The following is a 27,753-nucleotide window of genomic DNA, read 5'->3' as shown; positions in this document are numbered from 1 at the left end:
CTCCTCCATCTGAGAAGTTTTAAATTAAACAAAACAAAACAAAACACCTGTACATTTGATAAACTCATTATTTCTTAAATATACTTAAACACAGGATTTTTTTTTTTCCTTTAATGCAGACTCCTTTTAACAACTAGTTCTACAGGACTCCATTCAGGAAATAACATTTAAATTATTTTGAAGTCTTGTTAAAACTACCTGAAGAAAATAGATTCATTCCATCAGGGTTTTTCAAAACCAGAATAACCCTCAGGGCATATGAAAGTGAACCAGTCCTGAGGAGGGGAAGGGAACAGGACCTGGGGCATAGCTACAGGCTGTGAGCTTGGAAGTCTCAGAGATACTTTTAAAAATTCCCTATGAATTTTGTACTCTGCTTCGTAACATGTGAAAGTGAAAGTCCCTCAGTCATGTCTGACTCTTTGCGAACTCATGGACTATACAGTCCATGGAATTCTCCAGACCAGAATACTGGAGTGGGTAGCCTTTCCCTTCTCCAGAGGGTCTTCCCAACCCAGGGGTTGAACCCAGGTCTCCTGCATTGCAAACAGATTCTTTACCAGCTGAGACATAAGGTAAGCCCAATAATCCTGGAGTGGATAGTCTGTCCCTTCTCCAGCAGATCTTCCTGACCCAGGAATCGAACAGGGTCTCCTGCATTGCAGGCGGCTTCTTTACCAACTGAGCTATCAGGAAATATAAGCACTTGTATTCAAAGGAAAGTAAAACTCTGCTTGCTGGATTTGTGCCAGATTTACTGAGTCTTCCCATACCCTGTTGCTCTTGGACACAACTCTTTTATTAAAGAACAATAAAGGGCTTCCCTTGTGGCTCATCCTCTGTCATCCCCATTTCTCCAGCTTTCAATCTTTCCCAGCATCAGGGTCTTTTCTAATGAGTCAGTTCTTCGCATCAGGTGGCCAGAGTATTGGAGTTTCAGCTTCAACATTAGTCCTTCCAATGAACACTCAGGACTGATCTTCTTTAGGATGGACTCGTTGGATCTCCTTGCAGTCCAAGGGACTCTCAAGAAGCTTCTCCAATACCACAGTTCAAAAGCATCAATTCTTTGGTCCTCAGCTTTCTTTATAGTCCAACTCTCAGATCCACACATGACTACTGGAAAAACCATAGCTTTAACTAGATGGACCTTTCTGGGCAAAGTAATGTCTCTGCTTTTCAATATGCTTCCTGGGTTGGTCCTAGCTTTTCTTCCAAGGAGCAGGATGAGATGGTTGGATGGCATCACCGACTTGATGGACGTGAGTTTCAGCAAGCTCCGGGAGTTGGTGACGGACAGGAAAGCCTGGAGTGCTGCAGTCCATGGGGTTGCAAAGAGTCAGACACGACTTAGTAACGAAACAAACAACAACAATCACTTGCAACAAGTATTATCAAAGCTTTGAACTCTCTTAAGAAAAAAGATCACTGCTGCTGCTGCTGCTGCTGCTGAGTCGCTTCAGTCGTGTCCGACTCTGTGTGACCCCATAGACGGCAGCCCACGAGGCTCCCCCGTCCCTGGGATTCTCCAGGCAAGAACACTGGAATGGGTTGCCATTTCCATCTCCAATGCATGAAAGTGAAAAGTGAAAAGGAAGTCGCTCAGTCGTGTCCGACTCTTAGCAACCCCATGGACTGCAGCCCATCAGGCTCCTCCGTCCATGGGATTTGCCAGGCAAGAGTACTGGAGTGGGGTGCCATTGCCTTCTCCAGTGTTTATGTATAATGAGTAATATTCCTATAGAAACACACTCTCTCTCTCATACACACACATATCACATCTTATTAAACCAATCATCTGTTGAGGGCATGTGGGTTTTTTTCCATGTCTAGGTTATTATAAATAGTCCAAGCTCACTCTTATTCAATAATGTAGCATTTACACAGCCATTTTACTTATTCCCAGTTAAACTGCAAGTTCCTTGAAAGCAGAGACTATGTCTTTTTTTAATTTCCTGTCACATCCCATGTGTCTGGAGTAGGGCAGGTACTCAACAAATATTTGTTAACTGGATGAACGATGCTACAGTCAAGTCATAACAGGACCATGCCTATTCTAAAATTCTAGCTGTGTGTCTCTCTCCATACTTGATGACAATCATATTCTGAATCCTGAACAGTGAAATTAAGTGGTTAAAGAAGTTTTCTCTTTTAAAACAGAAGTTAGAGGAAGCCTATAGAGATGGCAGAGTAAGAGACTCCGTTATCTGTAAGATAACAGTAAGATACCATGTAATGGTTACAGGGTGTTGGTTGCACATTGTGAATAAATGTGTTTCACAATGTTTTACACTGACTACAGCTGTACACAAGAGATGCAAATTGTTGAAACACTGTATTTCTCGCTCTTTTTTTGTTCCCCATTCACTAAATTGTGTCCAGCTCTCTGTGACCCATGGACTGCAGTACGCCCATCTTCCCTGTCCTCCACTATCTCCCGGAGTTTGCTCAAACTCATGTCCATTGAGTCACGATGCCATCCAATCATTTCATCCTTTCTTTTTAGAACTCCAATAGAATCGATAATTAGATCAACCACATTTTAGGAACTGTCTCGCTTTTCAAAGTGTATTCACCTAACTGGCCCTTCAGTTCAGTTCAGTTCAGTTGCTCAGTCGTGTCCGACTCTTTGTGACCCCATGAATCGCAGCACGCCAGGCCTCCCTGTCCATCACCAACTCCCGGAGTTCACTCAGACTCGCATCCATCGAGTCAGTGATGCCATCCAGCCATCTCATCCTCGGTCGTGCCTTTCTCCTCCTGCCCTCAATCCCTCCCAGCATCAAAGTCTTTTCCAATGAATCAACTTGCCCTTAGGCTCTGGTATACTTAAAAGCCTTAACTTATACTTACTCATTGAATTGCATCTTTTGTTTTCTCAGAATATGTTTGTTGGTAAAGATGCTTATTATGTTACCAATCAGGAAAACTTGGCTCTGAAAGCATTTTTAAAATGTTATTAGTATAGCCCACTTGTACTGTACTTCTAAGATAATGCAAAATCACTATTTTTTTGTAATGACCATACATTTTAGTTCCTGACACCAAACACCTGACAGGATTTTACAGATTTGAATTATTTTGCCTTAGACGAAAGAGAAGGTGATGTGCAGATTCTGGACATTTTTGGGCCACGGAAGCCCTTTGGCAGTCTACGTTCTTAGAACAACGTCTCTAAATGCACAGGATCATGTAAATGCATAGATTACAGAAAATGCATAGGATTATGTAAAAAACAATTATGTTGTAACACAATTATGAGAACATTAAAAGAGAAATTTCTAATGCTGCTGTGGGAAGCAGTTTGACAGCTGTTAAAAATAAGGAAACATAAAATAAGCGTGAGACCCAGCAATTCCACTTTTAGGTATATACCCAAAGGGACAGAAAGCAGGGACTTGAATAGACATTTGTACATCAGTGTTCATTAGAGCATTATTCACAACAGCTAAAAGGTGGAAACAACCCAAGTATCCATCAACAGGATGGATAAAGAAAACATAGCGCATGCAGGTAGAATGGAATACTAATGGCAATGTATTACAAGTCTTTCCCCAGTCATTTAACTCCAGTAGTTATATCCAGTCACTTAAATGCGCACACACACACACACACACACACACACACACACACACACAAAACTAGACCGCCACTGTCTCAAGGAACCCATTTTCTTTTCTCCTAATTCCTTGCCAACTAATGCATATTTCACGTTTCTTTCATCACAGGAAGCAGAGATCAAAGGTCGTTTTCAATCTACATAAACTTTTTCAGTTGAGTCACTGCCAGCCAGAGACGCTTCCAGATGTAACACAGCCAGTCTCCAGAGGCTCTGCCCTAAGGATGGCTTGGTGCCTTCTTGGATTGCTAAACAGAAGATGGGAGCTCCTTGAAGCTCAATGAACGAGTAAAAGATTTTACATACCAATCTCAAAGGGAATTCAGCTTCTCTCTCTTCCCTAGGACTTTATTTTTCTAGTAGAGTTTCCTAATGTTCTTGGCTTTTTAAAAACTTCATGACAACACATTCTGTTTCAGAGAATGTTTACTTCTAGAGATAGTAAATTAGGGACTTCCTTGGTGGTCTGGTGGTTAAGAATCCACCTTGATTTGTAGGGGACTTGAGTTCAGTCCCTGGTCCGGGAACTAAGATTCCACATGCCCCGAGGAAATTAAGCCCATGCTCTGCAACTAGAGTCTGTGTGCCACAGGAAAGATCCCGCAAGATGCAAAGAAGATCCTGCATGCTTCATCTAACACCTGGTACAGCCAAATAAATGAATATTAAAAAAACCCAATATCCTGCACACCTTCTTCAGCATATTTATTAGATACGACTCAGGTCAGATAGTTGTTATGTCAGGATTATTTGAATAGCAGGATTGTAAGCTTCCTGCAAACACTGTTTAATAAATTAATCAAAGGATGCTATAGTTCCTGAAAACTATTTTGCCACATGAAAAATTGGGTATAAGTAGGATTGAGTAATGTGCACAAAACCACAGGTGAAGCACAGGCAGGGCTGGAAAGTGAACCGAAAACTGTGGAACAGGAGAAACACGATGTACATCCAGAGCTCACTCCATACACTGGGCTGAAGAAATGTAAAATGAGGGAGAAAATGAGCATAGAGATTAGAAGGAGAGTTAGGAAAAACGCGACAGCAAGAGCCAGGACCTGGAACACTGATGATGTCGCTGACGATGATCTGGAGCCCTAATGCTCCCTCTGCTATGCCACACGGTGTGACCGTAACTTCTGCACTCACGGTCTCAAACGACCGGCAAGAAACATAAGCAAAAACAGAACATTCTGCTTCCATGTCAATGACGAAATAGTGTGATGCTTGATCACCTTACCTCTAATGTTGGCTTGAGATTTTATCAAGGGGCTAATATCATATTGCTACTGACTTTCAGTTTTGTGCTATTGCTGGGAAATTCAACCAGGTTAAAATATCAGCTCTATTTTACATGTGTTACTATATGTATAGGGTTTGATATCCATTCTGCACTTCTTACATATATTTTGTTTCTCTGCCAGTGTCTCATCAATTTAGGCTGAGAGAAGCTGTATAGATGGATATATACATATATTTGTTCCTTTTTTTTTTTTTTTTTTAATAAATCACTTTAGAAGAGCCTCAGTCATTGTCATACAGGCAGACAACCCAGTGTGTCTGGGTCCTGATGAAGAAAGACAAGCAAAATGCCCAGCAGCTTGATTAATTTTAAGGTTAGTCTGAATACAATCTGAGGATAATTTTTCTTTTAAAAATATTGTCTTCAATGGCTCCAGTCATTCAAAACCATGGATGAGTCATCCAACCCGCTGTGATTTCTGCTTCCTGAAAGTGGAAATAGCATCATGCAGGCATTCATGCCCCTTGTCATCCCCTTACCAAAGGATCTGTTTTATGTCTGTGTTATATATAAACATCAGCCTCCAGATGTTAGCCTATAATTTTTCTTATAAATTAAATGTCTTCTGCCTTCCAGAGAAACATGTAATTTTTGAACAAAAACCAGATCAATGCATTAAGGATAAGTTTTATAGTGACTTAGTTTTAGAAGGATTAGGATTTTGTGATTTTCTTATCTTTCCACATGACTCCCTCAGAATGTTTAAGTGCTAATAACTTTAGTAATAATAATCATTTTACTCAATGCCATCAGGGTTTACCTTCTTTATGCATAAAATGGGGGAATAATATCTATCTCATGATTTTGGAGATTAAATGAGAAGGCTTCCCTGGTGGCTCAGATGGTAAAGAATCCTCCTGCAATGCAGGTGACTTGCCCAGGTTTGATCCCTGGGTTGGGAAGATTCCCTGGAGAAGGGAATGGAAACCCATTCCAGTATTCTTGCCTGGGAAATCCTATGGATAGAGGAGCCTGGCGGGCTACAGTCCATGGGGTTGCAAAGAGTTGGACGCGACTGAGCAACTAATACTTCCTTCCTTACTAAGGTATTTAAATGTCTAGCATGATACCTGGGACAAGAGTTGTTGCTGCTGTTTAGTTGCTAAGTCATGTTCCACACTTTGTGACCCCCCTGGACTATAGCCCGCCAGGTTCCTCTGTCCATGGGATTCTCCAGTCAAGAATATTGGAGTGGGTTGCCATTTCCTCATTTCCTTCTCTAGCGAGTCTTCCTGGCCCAGGGACTGAGCCAGTGTCTCTTGCTTCTCCTGTATTGGCTGGTGGATTCTTTATCAGTAGTGCCACCTGGGAAGCTATATATGCATGCAGGTGGAATTTAAGACTTAATCTTGAGGCTGTAAACTTTTCTTTTAAATTTATCCCTGAAGTGACTATTTAAGGGCTCACATAAAGCAAGACAAGATCAGCCTTAATTCTTTCAAGGAATAAATTCTCTTTTCAAGCAATAAAATGTTTCTTAAATCAATTTGAGTGCAAATCAGGATATTTAGCAACTGGAAAATGAAAAGCAAGAGGTACGCAACAATGTGATCAGAATTACACACTATATATACCTGACTATAGCAAGTATTGATTTACTAGTAGAGAATATTTAAAGACTCATCATTCATAGCATTTTTTTTCTTCAAAAATGGTTTCTCCTTTCATTAATCATCTTTGAAAAGTGTGATTATTTTCTTATGCTGAAACTTTCTTAGGTTATTGCATGCTCATACTGGCTTTCTATTTTTCTGTGTGAAATTCCATCATTAAAAAAAAATAAACTGATGAAAAATAAACTTGTGTTTTATATTACAGGGAAAAACATTGAACAAGAATGCTTTCATGCAATACTCAAAGAGATCAAAGCTATTTTTCTTTGATGCTCCTTATTGTTGATGAGACAATACATGTTTATTTACTTATAAAAAGTCTCCTTACAAATAATCCACAATTATGATCAATGTTATTTAATTTTTTAAAATAAAAAATATTAAACTGAGGTATGGTTGAGGTGTAAGACACAGCGATTCACAATTTTTAAGAGAGCACTATTCTTTTTTAAATCACAGCTATACTTAAACATTCAACCTCTATCAGTCATGAAATGAATTTATCTTTGGAACTTTTTTCATGAATTTGTGTTTATTCATCTATCAACCAACATGTTTGCACAACAATTATATGTCAAGTACTGTCAGGGAGGCATTTCAGTTCTAACACAGATCATGATCAGTATTAAATTATTTCACTGTTTGAATCAATTTAATTGGCCTGATTATCTTCTCTTCCTCTTTCCTAGTATACATAGGCCAAGGTACGATTCTAAACAGCTTCCTTTTACAGGAAGATTAAAACTTCACCAATAAGAAAAGTCTAAGTTTATCTACTATCTTCCAGGCTTCCAGGACTTTAAAAATTAATGGAAGACTTAATTACAGCTAGAGCTATGTATGTGTTCGTGCACGTGTGCACACACACACACACCTATACACAGAGAGAGTTTTTGACTTCCTGTGAAATAGGACCATAAATGGAAACAGGAAAGAAAACTTGCATTTCATCTTATGCTCTTCCCTATTATTTGAATTTGTTTTATTTAAGCACATATTTTTATTTTTTTGAAATACCGCAAAACCCAGAGAAAGAACTAGCAGAATCAAATAGAGAACCGAGAAAGTTCTCTGGAAATCACTTCACATTTGCCTCAATGAACAAAGAACATTTATCTCAAATCCCCACTTAATTTTCTATGTGGAAACTAAGTCTAAAGAACTGTAATTGTTATAAGGATATGGGAAAAGCGGCTATTTTTTTTTTCAAGTGCTGGCAAGCTACATCATATAAAATAAAGCATGGGCATTGATTTCAAATTAGAAGGCTTAAGAGCCATTTGTTTTTACATTATGAATAAGGTGCAAGAGTGAAGCACCCAGGATGGATGTGTAATGTTTTATAGAGGGTGGTGATTTAACCCAACTCTGCTCTGTGACATGTAAATGGGCTCGGTTCTCCCGTCTCTTTCATTGTTCCTGCACATTCGTGCCCACGGCCCCTCTGACTAATGAGCTAGAAATTAATTACCAAAACTTGTTTTGATCTGTACTCAGACAAGAGATCTGTCTTGGGGCACACTGTAACTGCAGACTTAATTCTAAATTGCAGACTCAAATCTTTGCATGTTCAACACGACATACCTTGAAAACACTGGAGGTAGAGACTCTTCCGGGGCCAGCCCTGGCAGAGCCAGATAAGCAAGAACTACCACCTGTCTACAATTCCAGAGGTTTCTTGGTGCCTCTAACAGCAAAAATGCCTTTATTTTTTTCCCCCTTGCTCATACTTTTTTTTTTTAACTTCTAAAGATTAGAAGTAAATTTAACTATTAAATTTGGAATAAGCTGCTCTCATATTTTCTGCCCCAGTTTCACGTCTGTCTGGGCATGTGTGTATGAAAAAGCCTTCTGATGTCTGAAGCAAGTATGACATTTAAGAAAATGTGAGAATGTTTTAGACGTTCAAATAGCTAGATTAAATCAGCATTTTCACTGCTAAGTAAAAATATACATTTGTATTTGAATGTAAGTTAAGATAAAGTTCATAGTAGAATTAAAACCAAAAAAGAAAAAAATGCCTCTTACTCGATAACCAGTTAATTAAGCAAAATATAGCCATAAAATGAAATATTATATAACTGTTTAAAAAGAATAAGGCTGTTAAGGTAGATCCATTTGTTCTAGTTCATAATTGATAAGTACATATAGCATATATAATATACATATATTTTAAGTTAAGCAGGCCAGGCTTAGAACTGAGAATAGAAAACAATCTCTTCTGTGTAAATAAAAAGGATATTCTGCTATGAATAATTTTCTTTTTGTAAGGAAATATAGTGAACAGTTCCTCTTTGGAGAAAGGGACTAGGTATCAATACAGTTTAATTATTATTATTATTTTTTAAAAATTTTATTAAAATATAAAGATATTTTTGGCTTGTGGGGAATCTTAGTTCTATGAGTGGGGATTGAACTCACCCCCTTGGCAGTGAAAGCTTGGAGTCCTAACCATTGGACTACCAGGGAATTCCCTATTAATTATTATTCTTTAACCATGTACATGCATTTATTTTTTTTAAATATTGATAAGACATCTGAGGAATTATAAGCACGTACATGTTTTTAGATTAGGTATGCTACAAATGCTTATGTGTTCATGTATTTTAATGCAAAATTTTAGACTGAAAGCTTCAGTTGTATGTATAATTAACAATGCTAAAAACAAGGCTGTGGTAGTGTGTCATTAAGGTTGTTAACAATATGTTCTTTATCATTCTCCCATTCATTGAGTGGGTTCCCCAATATGACTCAATCCTGGGTATTGTAAAAAGGTATTGCCACTTCTAAAATGATTAATTTGTAGTAGAAACAAACCAAAAAATTATCAGCAGCAACAGTCAGACTCCAGCCCTGGCCTCCATAACAGAAAAAGGAAGTGAGGCTGAGGGGGGACTCTGAAGAGCTTTTGAGGTGATCTAAAGATAAATAAGTAACGCTTAAAATTCTCCAAGCCAGGCTTCAGCAATACGTGAACCGTGAACTTCCAGATGTTCAAGCTGGTTTTAGAAAAGGCAGAGGAACCAGAGATCAAATTGCCAACATCTGCTGGATCATGGAAAAAGCAAGAGAGTTCCAGAAAAACATCTATTTCTGCTTGATTGACTCTGCCAAAGCCTTTGACTGTGTGGATCACAATAAACTGTGGAAAATTCTGAAAGAGATGGGAATACCAGACCACCTGACCTGCCTCTTGAGAAACCTATGCAGGTCAGGAAGCAACAGTTACAACTGGACATGGAACAACAGACTGGTCCCAAATAGGAAAAGGAGTATGTCAAGGCTGTATATTGTCACCCTGCTTATTTAACTTCTATGCAGAGTACATCATGAGAAACACTGGGCTGGAAGAAGCACAAGCTGGAATCAAGATTGCAGGGAGAAATATCAATAATCTCAGATATGCAGATGACACCACCCTTATGGCAGAAAGTGAAGAGGAACTAAAAAGGCTCTTGATGAAAATGAAAGAGGAGAGTGAAAAAGTTGGCTTAAAGCTCAACATTCAGAAAACGAAGATCATGGCATCCGGTCCCATCACTTCATGGCAAATAAATGAGGAAACAGTGGAAACACTGACAGACTTTATTTTGGGGGGCTCCAAAATCACTGCAGATGGTGATTGCAGCCATGAAACTAAAAGATGCTTACTCCTTGGAAGGAAAGTTATGACTAACCTAGATAGCATATTCAAAAGCAGAGACATTACTTTGCCGACTAAGGTCTGTCTAGTCAAGGCTATGGATTTTCCAGTAGTCATGTATGGATGTGAGAGTTGGACTGTGAAGAAAGCTGAGCACTGAAGAATTGATGCTTTTGAACTGAGGTGTTGGAGAAGACTCTTGAGAATCTCTTGGACTACAAGGAGATCTAACCAGTCCATTCTAAAGGAGATCAGCCCTGGGTGTTCTTTGGAAGGAATGATGCTGAAGCTGAAACTCCAGAACTGTGGCCACTTCATGCGAAGAGTTGACTCACTGGAAAAGACTCTGATGCTGGGAGCGATTGGGGGCAGGAGGAGAAGGGGACGACAGAGGATGAGATGGCTGGATGGCATCACTGACTTGATGGACATGAGTCTGAGTGAACTCCGGGAGTTGGTGGTGGACAGGGAGGCCTGGTGTGCTGCGAATCACGGGGTTGCAAAGAGTCAGATACGACTGGGTGACTGAACGGAACTGAGCTGAAAGATAAATAGGAAGTACCTTTTCTATCTTTCTATAGGGAATCAATGGTTTCTAACCTATAAGGTAAAAGAATCTAAAACATATACATATATATGTAAGTAAGTAAGTAATTGTTAGTCACTCAGTTGTGCCTGACTCTTTGTGACCCCATGAAATGCAGCCCACCAGGCTCCTCCATCCATGAGATTTTTCCCGGTAAGGACACTGGAGTGGGTTGCCAGTTCCTTCTCCAGGGGATCTTTCCAACCCAGGGATCGAACCAGGGTTTCCTGCACTGCAGGAAGATTCTTTACTGACTGAGCTACAAGAGAAGCCATATATAAATATATATATGTATTTAAAATATATTTTTTATGTATAAAAATATATATAAATGAATTATTTTCCTGTACACCTAAAACTAATACATTGTAAATCAACTACAATAAAAAATATCAATGGTTTCAGTATAAAACAAAAATGAACAAAATCTAATTGAATCATGAATGACACAAAGGGAAGTTATCTAGCGTATAGATCATGTGATAGCTGATACAAAATTATATTTACACCAAATCAGCAAACTTGGCCCTGTGTGGCTGTATATTTCACAGCTCTGAACAGATTCTTCCAGAGACTGGCTCCGCTGAATGTGGAAACACTGGTAGTGAGCTCCCTCTGCCCCTCTAGGTATCTTCTCTGTTCCTCTGCTCCTGCCTTGCTTGTTGATCACCCAAGGGCTGGCAACTCATTTTTGGCCACCTTTTGCAAAGGAACTAAAGAAACAGCCAAGAAGGACTCATGAAGGAAAGAGTCAGCAAGCCTAACTGTTGATTACTTTCTGCCTGAGAAGCATCTGCCCTGATTCTCTTTTGTTTGAATTTTTGAATTCTTTGCATTATTAACTTGGACATTTTTGAATCATTTATAAGCCAGTATCACATGGTTAGCCACTTAAATCTATATTATTGAACCAGATGGTTCTGATGTATTCAAGAGTGCACTTTTGTTAAATGGAAATTGAGTTTTTCAGATAATAATCATGGTCATTGCAAAAGCATTTACCCAAGAAAATGTAAGGGAAAATCAAAAGAAAATAAAAATGACTTACAATCCATCATTGCCATTGTAAACCATTTTGACATCTTTCTATCTATGTTTTAGATGTTTTCATGGTTATGTAGTATATAAATGTATTTTATATGAAAATGTAACATCCTTTATGACTTTACACTATTTTCCACTGGGGTTTCTTCATTTAATGATAAATATAGATTTATTATGACATCATCTTGAACGCCTGCAAAATGTCTCTTAGTCTTACTGCAGTTCTGACTTCTGCTATGTGTATTATAAGTAGCTATAGACACATATTGGGCTTCCCTGGTAGCTCAGACGGTAAAGCGTCTGCCTACAATGCGGGAAACCCAGGTTCGATCGCTGGGTCATATCCCGTTGTTAAATTGCCTTTTGAATTCTCATGGATTTGAGTTCCTTATCTGCTTATTTTAACCTATGTCTTCTGCATTCTGTAACTTTTTCTGCTTTTAAATCCTACTCACTTTTTCCTGCTACTTTTATTTAAAATACAATTACACTTGTTTGGGAAATAAGAGTAAACAGACTCTAAGAAAAGGCTTCTTTGAATCAGGTGTGAAAATTTCAGGCCAAAGATTTTGATAATTTGACTGCTCAGTGACATTTCTGCCTTGCTTTCGAATGTTTCAGTGGATTTTAGAGAGGTTAAAGTTGTAAATAAACATGATATTACCTTAATTGCAGGTTAGACAGATATACTGGATTTATGATTAGTTGTATTATTATTCCCCAAAGCCCTTTTTATCTGTTATTATGTATTTCATTTTCACACTTGCTTGAAAAAGTCAGCTCATTGAAACAGAAAATTAGTACTCACATGAACCATGAGACAAGTATCAGGTCAAATTCAAATATTAAAATGCATAGTGTCGATCAAATTGGCTTTAAATACTGAATAATTTAAATTAAGAGAAAAAGGAAATAATCTGTTTTTGGTCTTATGAACACAATTAAATATTCACAGTACATCCTCAAACTGAAATTGCCTCACTGCCATATAGCTATTCAGTTTGAGTTATTAGGAAGAATTGACTTGGTTCCTCTGATGCTTTCTTTCTCTGATTCCTTTAACTCCTCAAGCTCATTTCCTCATCTTAAAATTTGAAATAACAATTCCCATCTCACAGGTTGTGGTGAGGATCAAATGGAATAACATTTGTGAAACACTCTGTAGAAATATTATTGTTGTGATTTAGTAACTAAGTCGTGTCCAGCTCTTTTGTGACCCCATGGTCTGTAGCCCACCAGGCTCCTCTGTCCATGGGGTTTTCCATGCAAGAATACTGGAGTGGGTTGCCATTTCCTTCTCCAGGGGATCTTCTTGACCCATGGATCGAACCTGCATCTCCTGCTTGGAAGACAAATTCTTTACCACTGAGCTGCCTGGGAAGTGTAGAAATATTAAGTCATATATAAATTTTAGGTAATGTTATTCTACGGTAAGTGGAAAAGACCATTCATCATTATGTATAGCAGAGTTATGCAAAACTTCAACATAAATCTGTGAATATAATAACTTTGGGAGAGGATGATAAATGAACATGACACTTTGCTTAACTGGCACAGTTCAGAGCTTTAGAAATCTAAAATGTATTTCCCATTTACCAGTGGCTTTCACGATAACCTTGAATATAATGAAATTTCCCATCGATGTTACAGAGTAGATGGTGATTTCATACTGAAATAATCTTAGGCTGGATAATTCAAAACTTCAGAAATTGATGGAATCTACAAATTAGGTACATTGTAAAAAATTTTTGTTTGATTTCCCAGTTTATCTGTGTACACAAGTATAGTTATGTCCATAAATACGTGAAAGGAAAGAAAAAAAGAAAATTCAAATTTATTAGGGAATAATAATGCTAGGCCTTATATTTTTGGTATATGTTACTTCATTTGATTATAGCAGAGCAGAAGGGAAAAGGCACAACTGAGAGGGAAAACAAGGTGAGAACAGGCATGATATTCCCGTGTAAAGCCGCCTAGCGTGTAGTGGAAAAGACAAGAACGGTGGGTTTAAGTTACTTCCTCTTTTTTCCTTGGCCCCTTAGTGAACTTCCAAATATGAAGTCAGTTTAGAAGTGGGCAGAGAAAAAGAGATAAAAAACCAGGGTTTCCAGGCAGCACCCCAATAAAGAAATTTACCCTAATAGTATAAAATTTGACCTTCTATAATCAAGTGATCTAAATATAGATTTCTAGGAATAAATGATTAAAATTCTCTTTATGTAGAAGAGAAATACAAACTTTGTATTTCTAAAGATAATTCTAAAGATAATAATATTTATTGAGTGCTTGCTATGTGCCAGGGGTTCTTAAGTGCCTGATGTGTGTTGATTCCCAGAATGCTTGTGGTAGGCAGAATAATGGTCCTCTAAAGATGCCTGAGCTTCCCAGGAGGCGCTAGTGGCAAAGAACCCACCTGCCAGTGTAGGAGACATGAGATGTGGGTTCCATCCCTGGGTTGGGAAAACTCCCTGGAGGAGGGCATGGCAACCCACTCCAGTATTCTTGCCTGGAGAATCGCATGGACAGAGGAGCCTGGCAGGCTACAGTCCATCAGTTCAGTTCAGTTCAGTCGCTCAGTCGTGTCCGACTCTTTGCGACCCCATGAATCACAGCACGCCAAGCCTCCCTGTCCATCACCAACTTCCGGAGTTCACTCAGACTCGCATTCATCGAGTCAGTGATGCCATCCAGCCATCTCATCCTCGGTCGTCCCCTTCTTCTCCTGCCCCCAATCCCTCCCAGCATCAAAGTCTTTTCCAATGAGTCAACTCTTCGCATGAGGTGGCCAAAGTACTGGAGTTTCAGCTTTAGCATCATTCCACAGTCCATAGGGTCAAAAAATGTCAGACACGACTGAAGCGACTTAGCACAAAAATGTCCATATCTTAATCTCTGGACTCTGTGAATGTTATACTACATGGTAACAAGAACTTTGAGGATATGATTAAATTCAGAATTTTGAGATGAGGGAAATTTGGCTGAATTACACAAGTGAAACGAATGTAAATCACAAGCATTCTTGTAAGTGAAAGAGTGAAGGAGAAAATCACTGTGAAGCACCTTGAGAAAGACCCAGCTACTTCCAGCTTCAAAGTTGGAGGAAGAGAACAGCCTTTAGAAGCCAGAAAGGGCAAAGAAATGGATTCTCCCCTAGAATCTCCATAAAGAAATACATCTTTATCCAAACCTTGGTTTTAGCCCAGTAAAAGTCATGTTGGATTTCTGGCTTGCTAATCTATAAGATGATAAATTTGCATTGCTGAAAGCCACTAATTTTGTGATAATTTGTTATAGGAGCAATAGGAAACAAATAATATCCTCATAGTTATCCTATGAGGCAATTGCTATAATTACCTCTGGCTCACAGATGAGGAAACCAAAGCAGAGTTTCTCGAAGATACATAACCATTAAGCAGTGAAGCCGGGATTTGAATCCAGGTAGTCTACGGGGTTGAACAGAGTTGGACACGACTGAAGTGACTTAGCAGCAGCAGCAGCCTGGTTTCAGAGCCTATGAGCTAGAAGCCTTCCTGTTTTCCTGCCTTCAGTCTTGGGGTTTCAATAAATTGCAACGCTAGGGTCATCTTGCCAGTACTTCCACCTGTAAGACTCTGGTGCAAGGTCTTACATGGACAGGCCTACTGCATAGTCCTGGAGGCAAGGCGCAATCTTCTAATGGCTCCAACAACGTTGGTGCTGCAAATAACAACAAAGTCTATTTCCAACCCAGTAGTGAAAAATACATCCTTCGAAGAGTGTCCACCCCAAATTCCTTAAATAACCGGAAGCAGTACTTTATGCCAGTGCTACATGTCGTTAGGAAAGACGATTATCAATAGATCACATTGTGTTCACTGTAGCACTATTTACAATAGCCAAGAAAGCAACCTAAATGTCCATCAACACGGGAATGGGTAGAGAAGATACAGTGCATATATACAATGGAGTACTACTCAGCTATAAACATGAATTAAATAATGCCATTTGCAGCAACATAGATGGATCTAGAGTTTGTCATACTAAGTGAAGTAAGTCATAAAGAGAAAGACAAATACCATACGATGTCAGTTGCAGGTGGAATCTAAAATATGACACAAAGGAACCTATCCGTAAAGCAGAAACAGACTCACAGACACAAAAGCACACGCATGGTTACCAAAGGGGAAGCAGGGGAGGGAAAAAAGAGGAGCTGTGGATTGACAGGCATACAGCACACATATGAAAAAGGTAAACAGCAAGAACCTTCTGCATAGCACAGAGAACTACACTCAATATCCTGGGATAAACCATAATGGAAAAGAATAAAAAAGGATATATGTATATATATATATATAACTGGATCACTTTGCTGTACAGTAGAAATTAATGCAGCCTTATAAATTAATTATACTTCAATAAAATAGAACAAACAAACAAACAAAAGACCACAGTGCAAGTTTCATTAAACATTCCATTTGGGAAATACCTTAAAAAGTGGGGAAATTTTAAAAAGAAAAAAAGATTAAGTTGGCTATTATAAAGATAGACATTCATGAACTTTTAAAATAGCAAATACAAAAAAAGTTTAGAGTGAGTCTTTCGTCAGAATTTGTAAGCTATTCCAAGAATGTTCCACATAGATAGACATGGATTTTAGCTCCATGTCTAGTACTTAGAAAACAATTAAAAGCATCCACCGAATGACTAAATGACTGTTAAATAAATATTAAAAATATTTAATTAGCTTATGGACACGCATACGCTTCAAGATCCGACTATGAGCAAGCCTGTCCTCAAATGCTCTGGAATTTGTTTGGCCATTCTGACCACTTGAATTTATAAGGTGCTTCTTTGCCAGGTTAGGCAGTGCTGTGTGCCCTGTTCTCTGACTTCTGCTCATGATTTCAGTTTCCCAAAACAACAGCAGCATAGCATTAGTGGTTAAAAGCCCTGGCTTCGGAATCTGTGAGATCTGGGTTTAATTCCAGTTCACCTTCAGATGACTTCAGGCAAGTTATTCAGCCTCAGTGTCTTCATGTAAAAATGGGCCTACTAACATTTGCTTTTTATTTTGCAGTGACTGGCCCACAAAAGCACTCAACAATGGTAGCTATATAAAATTCATATTATTACCATCACTGATTGACTCTTGTCTCTGATGTTGCCCAGAAAGCACAGTGTCCAAGTTAGATGTACATCTTTTCATATCATCCTCAAAAACAGAAAAAAAAAGTCATTATAAACCATCTGAATCTTATAAGTGTTTACTTTAGTGAATCAGTTGAGAAGGCTTAAATTCATCGTCATGTTTATAGTAATTTTGATTTTTGAGAACTTAGGGAAAGAAGGAAAGGGCTGTTAAATTCTAAGTGAAAAGACGGAGAGGAGGGATCAGTGGTTGCCACTGTAGTCAGTCTCATCAGAAACAGAGAAGGTAACTAACTCTTATTATGCATCTGCTGTGAGCCAAGTATGGCCTTTCCAAATGGCTCAGTGCTGAAGAATCCGCCTGACTAGAAGGAGATAAAAGTTCAATCCCTGGGTTGAGAAGATCCCTTGGAGAAGGAAATGGCAACCCACTCCTTTGTCTTTGCCTGGGAAATCCTATGGACAGAGGAGTCTGGTGGGCTATAGTCCATAGGGTTGCAAAGAGTTGGACATGACTTAGCGACTGAACAACAACAACGTGAGTCAAGTGCTTTACGTACATTATCTTGTGACCCTTTGAAAGAGGTATGAAGACCATCATTTTAGAGATGAGGGAAATGAATCACAGAAAGGACAAGGTAACCTGTTCAAGGTCACAGGGGGCCAATTGGGATTCAAACTCGGTATACCATATTGTCTCTCATCGAAGACTGTTTTTCAGTAAATATAGTCCTGACTGATTGCACATGATTCAGGCAGAAAATTCATGTTATTTACTGAGAATGAGTAATGATTTATACAGAAAAAGGTTATAGAGTGGCAAGTGGTACATGGACATAATTTCTGCAATTATCCTGTCTTACTGCAAAATGATTGCTCTTGACCACATAATCAGTACATCCCTGGCTGAGTAAAGAAAATGCCTTCTGTTAACTAGTTGCTGCCCAGTATGCTACTATGGAGACAGAGTACATGCACAGAGGCACAGCATAGATCGGCATGTTTTTAAATGAAAGCTTTCCTGTGGGCCAGTCATTCACCCCATCTAGGACTATTACACTTCTAAGATCAAGGAGTCACTAAGACTCAGTACTGGGGCTAAAATGCCTAACAACATCTAATGATCAATTTTTAGATTTATTTATTTTCATTTTTTTCTTTTATTTTATTTAGTGGAGCATAGTTGCTTTACAATATTGTGTTAGTTTCTGCTGTACAGCAAAGTGAATCAGCTGTTCATATACATATATCTGCTCCCTCTTTAACCTCCTTCTCACCCCCACCCCCATCCTACTCATCTGGGTCACCATAGAGCACGTAGCTGAGCTCCCCGTGCTATACAGCAGCTTCCTGCCAGCTCTCTGTTTCAGGCATGGTAGTGTATATATGTCAACGCTAGTCTTTCAGTTCATCCCAACCTCCCCTTCTGTAGATTTGTTTTAGTTTTAGAGTAAGACAAACTACCAGCTACATTCTCAGATCCTCTTGAAGAGGAAATTTATTTGCCTATAGGATGTCACACATAACCTTGGTCAGGTAAAATACTTCATATTAATTACTGAAACTTTTCGTTGCTTTCCCTTCCTAAAAAATGATTTGTCAAGGATGCTTTGGCAGAAGACTACAAATAAAACCAAAAGAATTCATTTGGCGATATTATGACATTACTGATTGTGATTACTATGTACATGGTTAAATTCTTTTCCATCTCATACTGACTTGACTTAACCAAGACTACCAGGTATGGTCTCAATACTGACTTACCATTGTCTTCGGCAGAGAAGTAGAAGATGTCTTTAGTTGCCTTGCTGCCTTCATTCAAGATGTAGTAGATCCTCATCTCATCAATGTCAGCTAGTAAAAGAGCAAGCATCATACACACGCCGTGTTGGCACACAGAAAATGAGTATGATGAGAACTTCAGTGTTTTTTATAGGGCATGAAAATACTACAATTAGTAAATTTAAAAATGATTGAACACACATCTAACTTTTTAAAAAATAATAAGGTTACTAAGAATTTAAAGTTGCAATAGCAAAAAAAATGGAACCTTATAATTTAAAATTCTGTAACTGTGCTACTCTGTGTATGATCTCTGGGATGACGAGATGGGCATCCAAGAAGGATGCCCAGGTTCTACCTACACACACGCCACAATACCATGGTCCTCTACAGACAGCTTAATCCAGCTGGTGTTAGGCCTTCTATCCAAGGTTGAAATACTCGGATACTCATGAACTATTTGTTGAAACGAATTTAAACAAGAATAACTGTTGCATCCTCAGTAAAAAGGAAATAAGAATAAAATCATGACGTTTTTCTATTGCCCATTCTCTTGGATATCTGAGAATGTGTCAGTTGGGTCTATACTTGTGTTTTTGTATTGCTAATACTAGTATTTTCAAGACAATTTGCATTTTGGGGTATTCGTTTGCAAGAACAATTTTTATAGAACCTGACATGATTTCACTTGGTTTAGAAGCAATTCTGAAAATGTAAAGAAACTGCTTTTTAAACAACCTTCTTTAGTTTTACTCTAAAATTGCAACCAGCTTTATGTGTATTGGATGTGTAAAATTCCATGTATCTCTTCACATCTCATGCATAGAGCTACATGAAAAAGTTTCATGACCATGTGAAGAGCAGTCAAAGGTACCAGTGTCTTATCACCTGGGAAGCCAGAGGGACCTGCCTTTAGCTCACCATTAGTAGTAACAACAAATATAAAAGAAAAATGATCATTAAAACATATACTCCCATAGTTAGGCAAACTTCTGTGCATGCGTTTCTGTTCAGTTGCTCAGTCCTGTCAGACTATTTGCTATGGACTATAGCCTGCCAAGCCTCTCTGCCCATGGGATTTCCCAGGCAGAATACTGGGTTGCCATTTCCAAGTGGCCCTAGGCAACCTTAGTTCTATGCATTTTCTAGATACAGAAATTGAATTTGAATAGTACAATAAAATGTGCAGTGTAATTTTTATATCTGAAATCAAGACACCAAACCACTATCTTCAGAAATCCAGACTTACTGGTAAACTATGCAAGTGATTCCTAGGTATGTCATTCTTTACTTAAAATTCAAACTTAAACTGATCTTTTCAAAATCATTGTAATCTTCTAATATTTCAGAAGCAGAAGCTGTCCACCTATATTTGGCAGTTTTAATGTGTAACTACAAACCTGATTGAATGAGAGAACCAGTTTAAAGAGCATGCCGATGAAACAGCTGATAATAGATTTGTTGCCTTTGTTTGTTAATTTCTCATTCCATTGTATTTCATTAGAATTAGAATCTTTCTGCTAAAGGACTGAGGTCAGGACAATTTCATGCAGAGCTGGGAGGTCTTATCTACCTAAGGAGCAGGAGAAAGGCATCAGGGGACACTGTGTACTAACCTTGTGTAAAAACTCGCGTGCTCTCATTTCCAAGGCCAGTGTTGACAATGAAGCCATGCACCGGTCCTCTGGTTACTTTATACTTATGGAGCCTGTGGGAACTGTCCCAATCCTCTGTCTTCAGAGACCTGCTGGTAATCAGGAAGCCCACATGTCCAGGATGAAGGTGCTTCAAGGCCAGGGCATCTCTGTTAAAGGCAGTCTGGGAGAACCTGCTCTCTAGGGAGTTTCTTATGTGAATCCACATTACCTGAGGTCTGTGTGTCTCCACAGCAGTGTTTGGGAAGACATAGAAATCAGCATGAGTGCCATCTGTCACAGTCAAGGAGAAACTATCTTCAGTTGTCTCACTGCCATCGTGCCAGTAGCAAATCCAGTTCTCGTTCAGGTCCCGTTGGGTGAAGGTGGTCACGGGACGACTGCCATTATACACAATCCTGCCATGGATGGGGACCTGGGTGATGGTAAAGAGGAGGAGGTCATCCGGGGTATCCTTGTCTTCCGCTGTCAACTCAAAGGGAGTGATGCATTTTCTCTCCCCCTCTTGCAGTATCAGTTTACGGATGGTCATGATAGGTTTCTTATTATTCACATCTGTGATGAAGATCCTGAAGGTCTGAACACGGGGTTATGCTCACCAGTCTCTTGAAACTCAAAGCTGTCCATCTTTATCTCATCATTTGAAGTGCGAACATAGACTATCTTGTTGCCAGCCAACTGCCGCTGAGTGAAAGAGGTAATGGGCTCCCCAGGGTGGTCAGAGATTTCCAAGTGCCCCAGGCGAGGAGCCTGTGTCATGCTAAAGTGCAGCTGTTCATCAAAGCTGTTGATGTCACTGGTGTTTAGCAGATCCGTGGTGAGGGTCACTCTGCCACCTTCTGTCAAGGTGATCCCTTTGCTAACCACCTCAGGGAAGAAGACCCTGTCTAAACTGCCAATGGTGATGTTGAAATAGCAGTCTAACAAAGTGTTAATCCCATCAGTCACATCAAACTTGATAAGGTCATGAAGTCCTTGGCTTGTGTGGCTGTAACAGATGAGGCCTCGGTCAATCTCACCCTGGGTGAAGTTCATTCCCAGGGTGAGGTTGTTCCTCACCTCCCCTCTGGGTTTTCCCAGTCGCTGTAGAAGCCCTTGTTGAGGCCCAGAGCGGAGGATAAAACTGAGGCTCTTATCATCTGAGTCAAGATCTGTGGCTTTGAGGACCCGATTGGTGATGAGCTCAGTGTGTCCAGTCTCTACTTCCAGCCCATTGTTGATGGTCAGCCGAGGGGTTTCATCGTCCACCAGGATCACCACAATGGGTACCGTCCTGTGGGTGGTGTGCTTGCCGTCACTCAGCCAGACCTCAAAACTGTCCTCTGTGGTCTCAGAGTCATCGTGCTCATATACAACAGTGGAGGCCTCCTGAATCTCCTGTAAGGTGAAGCTACGGATGGGCTGGCTCTCTGTGGCCAGCTGCTGTATAATTCGTCCATGCCGAGGGAGGGCTGTGAGCTGAAAGTGAAGCTCGTTTGGTGGCAGGTCAGCATCGGCTCCACTGAGCAGTGGGGTGTCTATGACGATGCTCATTCCCTCTAGTACCACAAACTCACGGGCAAAAAGTTCAGGCTGCTCATCATTGGTTGGTAAGATCATTATAGGAAAGAAGACATTTGGGGAGAAGTTGATGCCGTCAGAGCAATAAAAGGTGAATTGATCTTTTTGTGGTTCTACCCCCTTGTGGATACTCTGTACATAGTTGATATGTCTTAGCTGGACATCTCTGATGGAGAAAGCGCTGATGGGATAACCAGCCCGGGTCTCTTCTGATCCAGGAGCTGGTGTCATATTTTCCAGGTAGCCAGAGACTGGCTGACCAGTTACTGTGCAGAGAATTTCATCTTGGGGAGTGTCTGCATCTTCAATGCTGAGATGCTGTAAGGTCAAGGCACTCTTCCCACCTTCATGGACAACGTAAGGCTCCCTGACCAAGACCCTGGGGGCCACATTGTTGACGGGCAGCACAACCACCTGAACCCGCACCTCTTCCACTGTGCTATCTCCCATCATCCGCTGATGGGAATCCTTGGAGAGGGCAAGCCTGAAGGCATCATGCTGCTTCTGGAATCCAACTTCACCTCCTGTGTGGACATAGACTACTGTCCCACTGGTGAGGTCCTCTTGGGTGAACCGTTCTGTGAGTAAACCATTCACCAGAATAGTGCCCAATTTGGGGCTATCTTTCACAGTGAAAGAGAGCATCAAGTCGCCTGTGCCCTTTAGACCATGGATGATGTCCATGGTGATCTCAGTGGCTGTATTTTCTAGTACATCTATGGACACATCTAATAATGCACTACCTATAATAGAGGTCCTGGGACTTTTGTCAGCTGCTGCGGGATGCACAGAAATCTGGACAGTGATGGGTATGTGATGCACCTTGTCACTTACCTCCAGATGGAAAGTATCACTGCTGGCCTGGTTTCTGTGGTTCTGATAAGAGATACTCCCATTAACAACATCAGCTTGTGTGAAATATTCCCCTGGGACCATACATTTTTTTAAGTACTGCAAATGTCCATGTTGGGGACCCCAAACTAATATGAAGACAATCTGGTCGATGTCTGTATCAGGGTCTGAAACATGGAGCTCATTACTGCTGAGGCTGAAACTCTCTCCTTCTAAGACAGTAAAGCCTCTGTTGGTGACTTGGGGAGGCTGGTTGTCCACAGGCTTCAGGAATAATGTGAATGTGCCAGGTACACTATTGCTTGCAGCATCCTCTACCTGGTAGGTGAACTGCACAATCCGTGGTACAATACCAAGCTTCTTCCGGGGGGGCTGGTAGGCAACTTCATGGTGATTTACCTGGGCCTGGGTGAAGTGCACAATGGGTGTGTCTGGTGAATCAGTGAGCACAATTTCTCCAGCCCGGACTTGGTGGTTGCCATCTGTGTCAGTAGGGGGCATCAGCAGGGTGTACCACAGGTGCTGGTCATCTGAGTCCCGGTCAATATATCGGAGGAATTTCTTCTGGAAGTGAGTGAGCTGGTATTGCTGCACGGTCATTTCTAGGGTTGTTCCTGGAAACAGCTCTGGACTCTGCAGATCCACTGGTTGGACTCTGATGGTGAAGAAATGTTGCTTGGATAGATTGGGTGGGTCATGGTCATCCTGCACGTGGAAAGTTATCTGCGCCATTATGGATTGAGGGCCAAGGGGTCCAAGATGGCGGTAGAAGAGTCTCCCTTCCACTATGTCTTGTTGAAGCCACTCAGTCACCACCTTCTCATAAAGTCCTTCCTTTCCCACGTAATACCAGCCCTCATCTTCAGGAGCCCAAGGTGGTTCTGATTGCCGCAGCAGTATCTCCCCCAGATGCTGCCTTGAGCTGGAGGAATTGGGAGCCAGATCCCCACCTCTTTCTTCCTCTTCTTCCAGAGGCTGGTCCTCCAGCACAAAGTGGATGGTCGAGTCCTCAGAGTCAATATCCATTGCACTCAGGACAAAGGGGGAGATCTGGACCACCTGCCCTTCTGTCACCGAGAGCCCAGCGTTGGCAGTGACCATTGGTGGTTCATCATCAACAGGAATGATGGTGAGAGGGAAGAGGAATTCCACCTGGTGGTGCCCATCCTCCATCCGGAAGACGATGTTGTCGCTGTAGGTGTTGCTGCCATCATGCTGGTACACCACTCGCCCTGCTGCCAGGTCGGTCGGCGTGAAATGCTTACACCCTGCTGGCGCCCCAAGCACGACCAGCTGCCCATGTCTCAAGCCCCTGATGGCAGATACTTTCACCTCTCCCAGGTGATCACTATCACTGATCTGAAGGCTGTTGGCGCTGGAGAGGGGCCTTGACTGACCTTCGAAAACTAGTAGTCCCTGGTCATAGCTAGCCACCGGGGCCAGGGTGTTCAGGGGTTTCATGACCACCATAAAGGCAAAGGGGTCTGAGGTGGCACCATCTGTGTCCACCACCTCCATCTCCAGTTGGAAGAGGTGCTCTGCATCCAATTTCTCCGTTGGGGGCTGATAAGCAATTTTCAGTTCCTGCAGCTCCCGCTGGCTGAAGAAGGACACTGGAAGGCCCAGGGGGTCGTCAGTGCTGACCACGTAGCCCTGGTGCCCCGGCGTAGTGATGGGAGCATTGAGAATGTTGAAAACCAGGTCATCGGCATTAGACTCCTTGTCCTCCGCAGCCAGGGCGTCGGGCGTTAGGGCCGTCAGCAGGAACTGATGGACCTCCAGCATCATCGGAGCTGCGAGGCTGGGCCTGGGCGCCGTGTTCTCGGATCCCTCGAGGATCCTCACCAGCAGCTGGAAATGTTCTCGGAGCAGCAACTCCCCTGATTCAGCTCCTGGGTCCCCTGGCCCTAGCAGCTCCGCCACCATGGGCACATAGTCCCGGTTGGGCGAGGGGGTAGGGGAGGTGTGCTGGTAGCGCACCCCAGCCCGGATAAATGCCTCACAGTCTATGGCCTTGGCCCTGGGGAGAGGGGCCCCCGCGGCATCCACCAAACGCCCATACTTGGGCAGTGGGCCGCCCTCGGGGGGAACAAGGGTGAGCCGGCACCTGCGCGTGGCCGCGGTCCCGGGCTCCGGGGAAGCAAAGGCCAGCACTCGCCTGTCAATGGCGTGGCTCCAGCCGCGCAGCTCCTCCACCGCCAAAGGCCGGTTGCGCGTCACCAGCTTCAGTCGGTGGAAGACCACGTCCACCGCGAGCACGAAGGGCAGCGCGAGCGTGGAAGTCCCGGCGTCGTAGCGCAGCTGCAGCCTCACCCGCGCGCGTCCGGGGCTGCGGGCGCCCCAGTGAGTGTACCGGACCTGGCGGGGCCCGAAGGCGCAGGGGAAGCGGCGCGGGGAGAGCGCGCCGTGGCGCGGCGGCAGGGCGTCCAACACCGTCACCTCGCACCGGTCCCCCGGCTGCACTCGAATCACCAGATCCCGGAGCGGGTCGAGCCAAAGCGAGCGGCCCGCGGGTACCCGGAGCCCGGGGTTGGCGAGCAGGATGTTGGGGCCGTCGGGGCTGCTGCGGCCGAGGGCGCCCCAGGTGGGCAGGTAGGGCGCCCGAGGGGGCTCAGCCTCAGGCGAGGGTGTCTGTCCCTGTAGGGCAGGGCAGCTCAGGAGCAGGTAGGCGAGCGCGGCGGCAAGCTGCCGGGGCGTGCCAGCAGGGCGCGGAGAAATGCCAGCCATGGGACCCTGGCGCTGGGCTGCCTGGAGGGTATCCTGTCTTCAGAGGGGCCTGTTCAGCAGCAGGAGCAGGCGGCGGAGACGGTAGCTGCTATCCACTCTGGAGCGGGCGAGCGGACTCAACAAGAGCCAGGGGCTGCGCTTTAGCTGCGGCAGGTAAAGCCGCGGGGGGTGGATAGGGGCGTGCTGGTGGGAAGGTGGGGGGAAGGGGCGCAGCCACCTCTGCCCCTCCCCCTCTCCAGTCTGTCCACTGCAGGCGCCAGTTGTCCAGATGTGCCCCAGCGCTCAGGAGACCTAGGAGCGTGCAGGAGCACTCCCCTCTGCCCCTTGGTACCTTTACCCAGGGTATCTTACCTACCTTCGAGCCTGGAGGGGTGGCCGGCCACCATGCAACCCTGGGCTGCCTGCCTTAGACCAGTCGGTCTGGATACTCTCCTTCCCGGCCGGCTGAACGGGATTGTCCTCCAGGGCCCGAGACGGTGACCATCGCCGGGTCAATTCTGCTCGTGTGAGACGCTGCGCTCCAGCGGTCCGTTCATCCAGGCAACGGTCTTTCTGAGAGAGGGAAGAAACCCCATTCCTCTTCCTTACCGCTGACAAGAGTGCATTTTCCAGCCAAAACTGAGTCTCACTTCGGACATAAAAGATGCTAGTGGGAGCTCTTTTGCAAATAGGATTTTCTAGCTGTCTGCCTGATAAAGCAGCTTATTCCAAATCCTGTGATTCCTTGCTTACAGAATAACCCCGACATTTCTCCTTCTCAGTTTTGGGGGGAAGAGCACTAGCATCCAGACTGGTGAACTTGAACAGCTTTTGTTTCTAGTCAGTGGGTCTCACATACCACACAAATGGATGGACTGGATGGCTTTTATTTTCTTAGAGCGTGATTTCCATATCTGATCAACAGTGACTGCCTGTGAGTTTATTAGTTATGCTATTTCCTAATTACTGTCTTTGTAGAAAAATATATCGTAGCCAGAGGCGAGGATGTCAAGAGAAACGGTAACAGAAAATACTCAGCACAGTTACTTGGATCAATTTCTGTGAATTAACCTATTTAACATCTGTAATGGAATTTGGCTTTCAGATGAGGGATGGCTGCCCTCCCCGGTGTGGGGTTAGGTTCTTAGCCTCATACTCATGTTTTAAGTATCAGTGCCCATTTAGACACAGTGTGGAGTAATTTCTTCCTATAAATAAAATGGTAGTTAATGTGATTTTTAGAAAGCAATTAATGTAAATGTGAGAGAGACCTATTGATGATGGAGAAATAGATGCATCTAAAACTGTACCGATAAAAATGGCTTTAAGGGGAATATAAATCTGTAGAATGTTATTCTAAGTTATTCTTTTGATTTTTTTTTACAATTTTTTTTAACAGCCTGTTTTATTCACTTGAGCAGCAGCAACAACTGACTGACTCCCAGAGCAGGAATAAACTGCTAGTGGATTGAAATAGTTAATTTCCTCCCTAAATATTTAATTAAACCAACCAGTGGCATGCTATGGGTCTATGTAACCCACCAAAGTAGAATGCTGCTTAACAGACAGATTTGTTCATATAACAGAACATTAAGAGATTGTAAATTTGAAACAATATATATTAGCCTAGTTATGCAGAGCTACTCTGGTGTGTCTGGAAACTATTACTAAGAATATTTTAAATTGAAACATGGGTCAAATTTCACTGTAAATGAAAGAGGCATTATATTTTATAAAATTCCTACCTTGTCCAAATTTTTTCAAAATAATAAAACTGTCATTTGTCTCCATATATTGAATTTTACCAAGTGAATATTCTTGTGTGAGTATAATTTTGGTTCCCATTCAAGCATCACTCAGTCTGGGCAACTAACTTGTTCACGCAGAGATGGGATGGGCTGTTGAGCTGACAGTAAAACTATGCTGATGTTTTTGTTCTTGGATCTGCCCCTTCTAGCTAACATTCCTTTTCTTCTTCTTCACTATGAATCTTCTTGAAGGTGGTACTTTTTCTTCTTGTGTTTTGTTTGTTTTTGCTTACTATCTCCATTTCATAACCTCCTACCAACTCCCTCTTAGCATGCTTTCATTTCAACAAAACTGCTAAGGTCACTAGTAATCGAGATGGAAAAATCCAATAGCCATGCTTGGTATTGTCCATTTGCCATACCCTTCTGGTTTTCCTCTTTCCCTTCCTCACTCAAATCCTAATTTTTCAAAAAGTCGTTTTTCTATGCTCCCCAAGCCACATTAAATCTCTGCA

The 27,753-nt window shown here is 42.0% G+C and overlaps 1 protein-coding gene across 1 annotated transcript in view; it reads right to left on the bottom strand.

Moving 5' to 3' along the window:
• FREM3 (FRAS1 related extracellular matrix 3) overlaps positions 1-27,453 on the bottom strand; it is a 112,527-nt gene extending 85,074 nt beyond the window's left edge. Inside the window, 3 exon segments of the mRNA XM_004017521.6 lie at positions 18,700-18,789; positions 20,334-20,951; positions 20,954-27,453. Coding sequence (XP_004017570.3) covers positions 18,700-18,789; positions 20,334-20,951; positions 20,954-25,511 — 5,266 coding nt within the window. The 5' untranslated portion in view covers positions 25,512-27,453.
• Positions 27,454-27,753: the final 300 nt, after the last annotated feature.

The sequence above is a fragment of the Ovis aries genome, chromosome 17 (genome assembly GCF_016772045.2).
Source record: "Ovis aries strain OAR_USU_Benz2616 breed Rambouillet chromosome 17, ARS-UI_Ramb_v3.0, whole genome shotgun sequence".
Taxonomy (NCBI): domain Eukaryota; kingdom Metazoa; phylum Chordata; class Mammalia; order Artiodactyla; family Bovidae; genus Ovis; species Ovis aries.
This window is presented reverse-complemented; position numbering and strand designations above follow the sequence as displayed.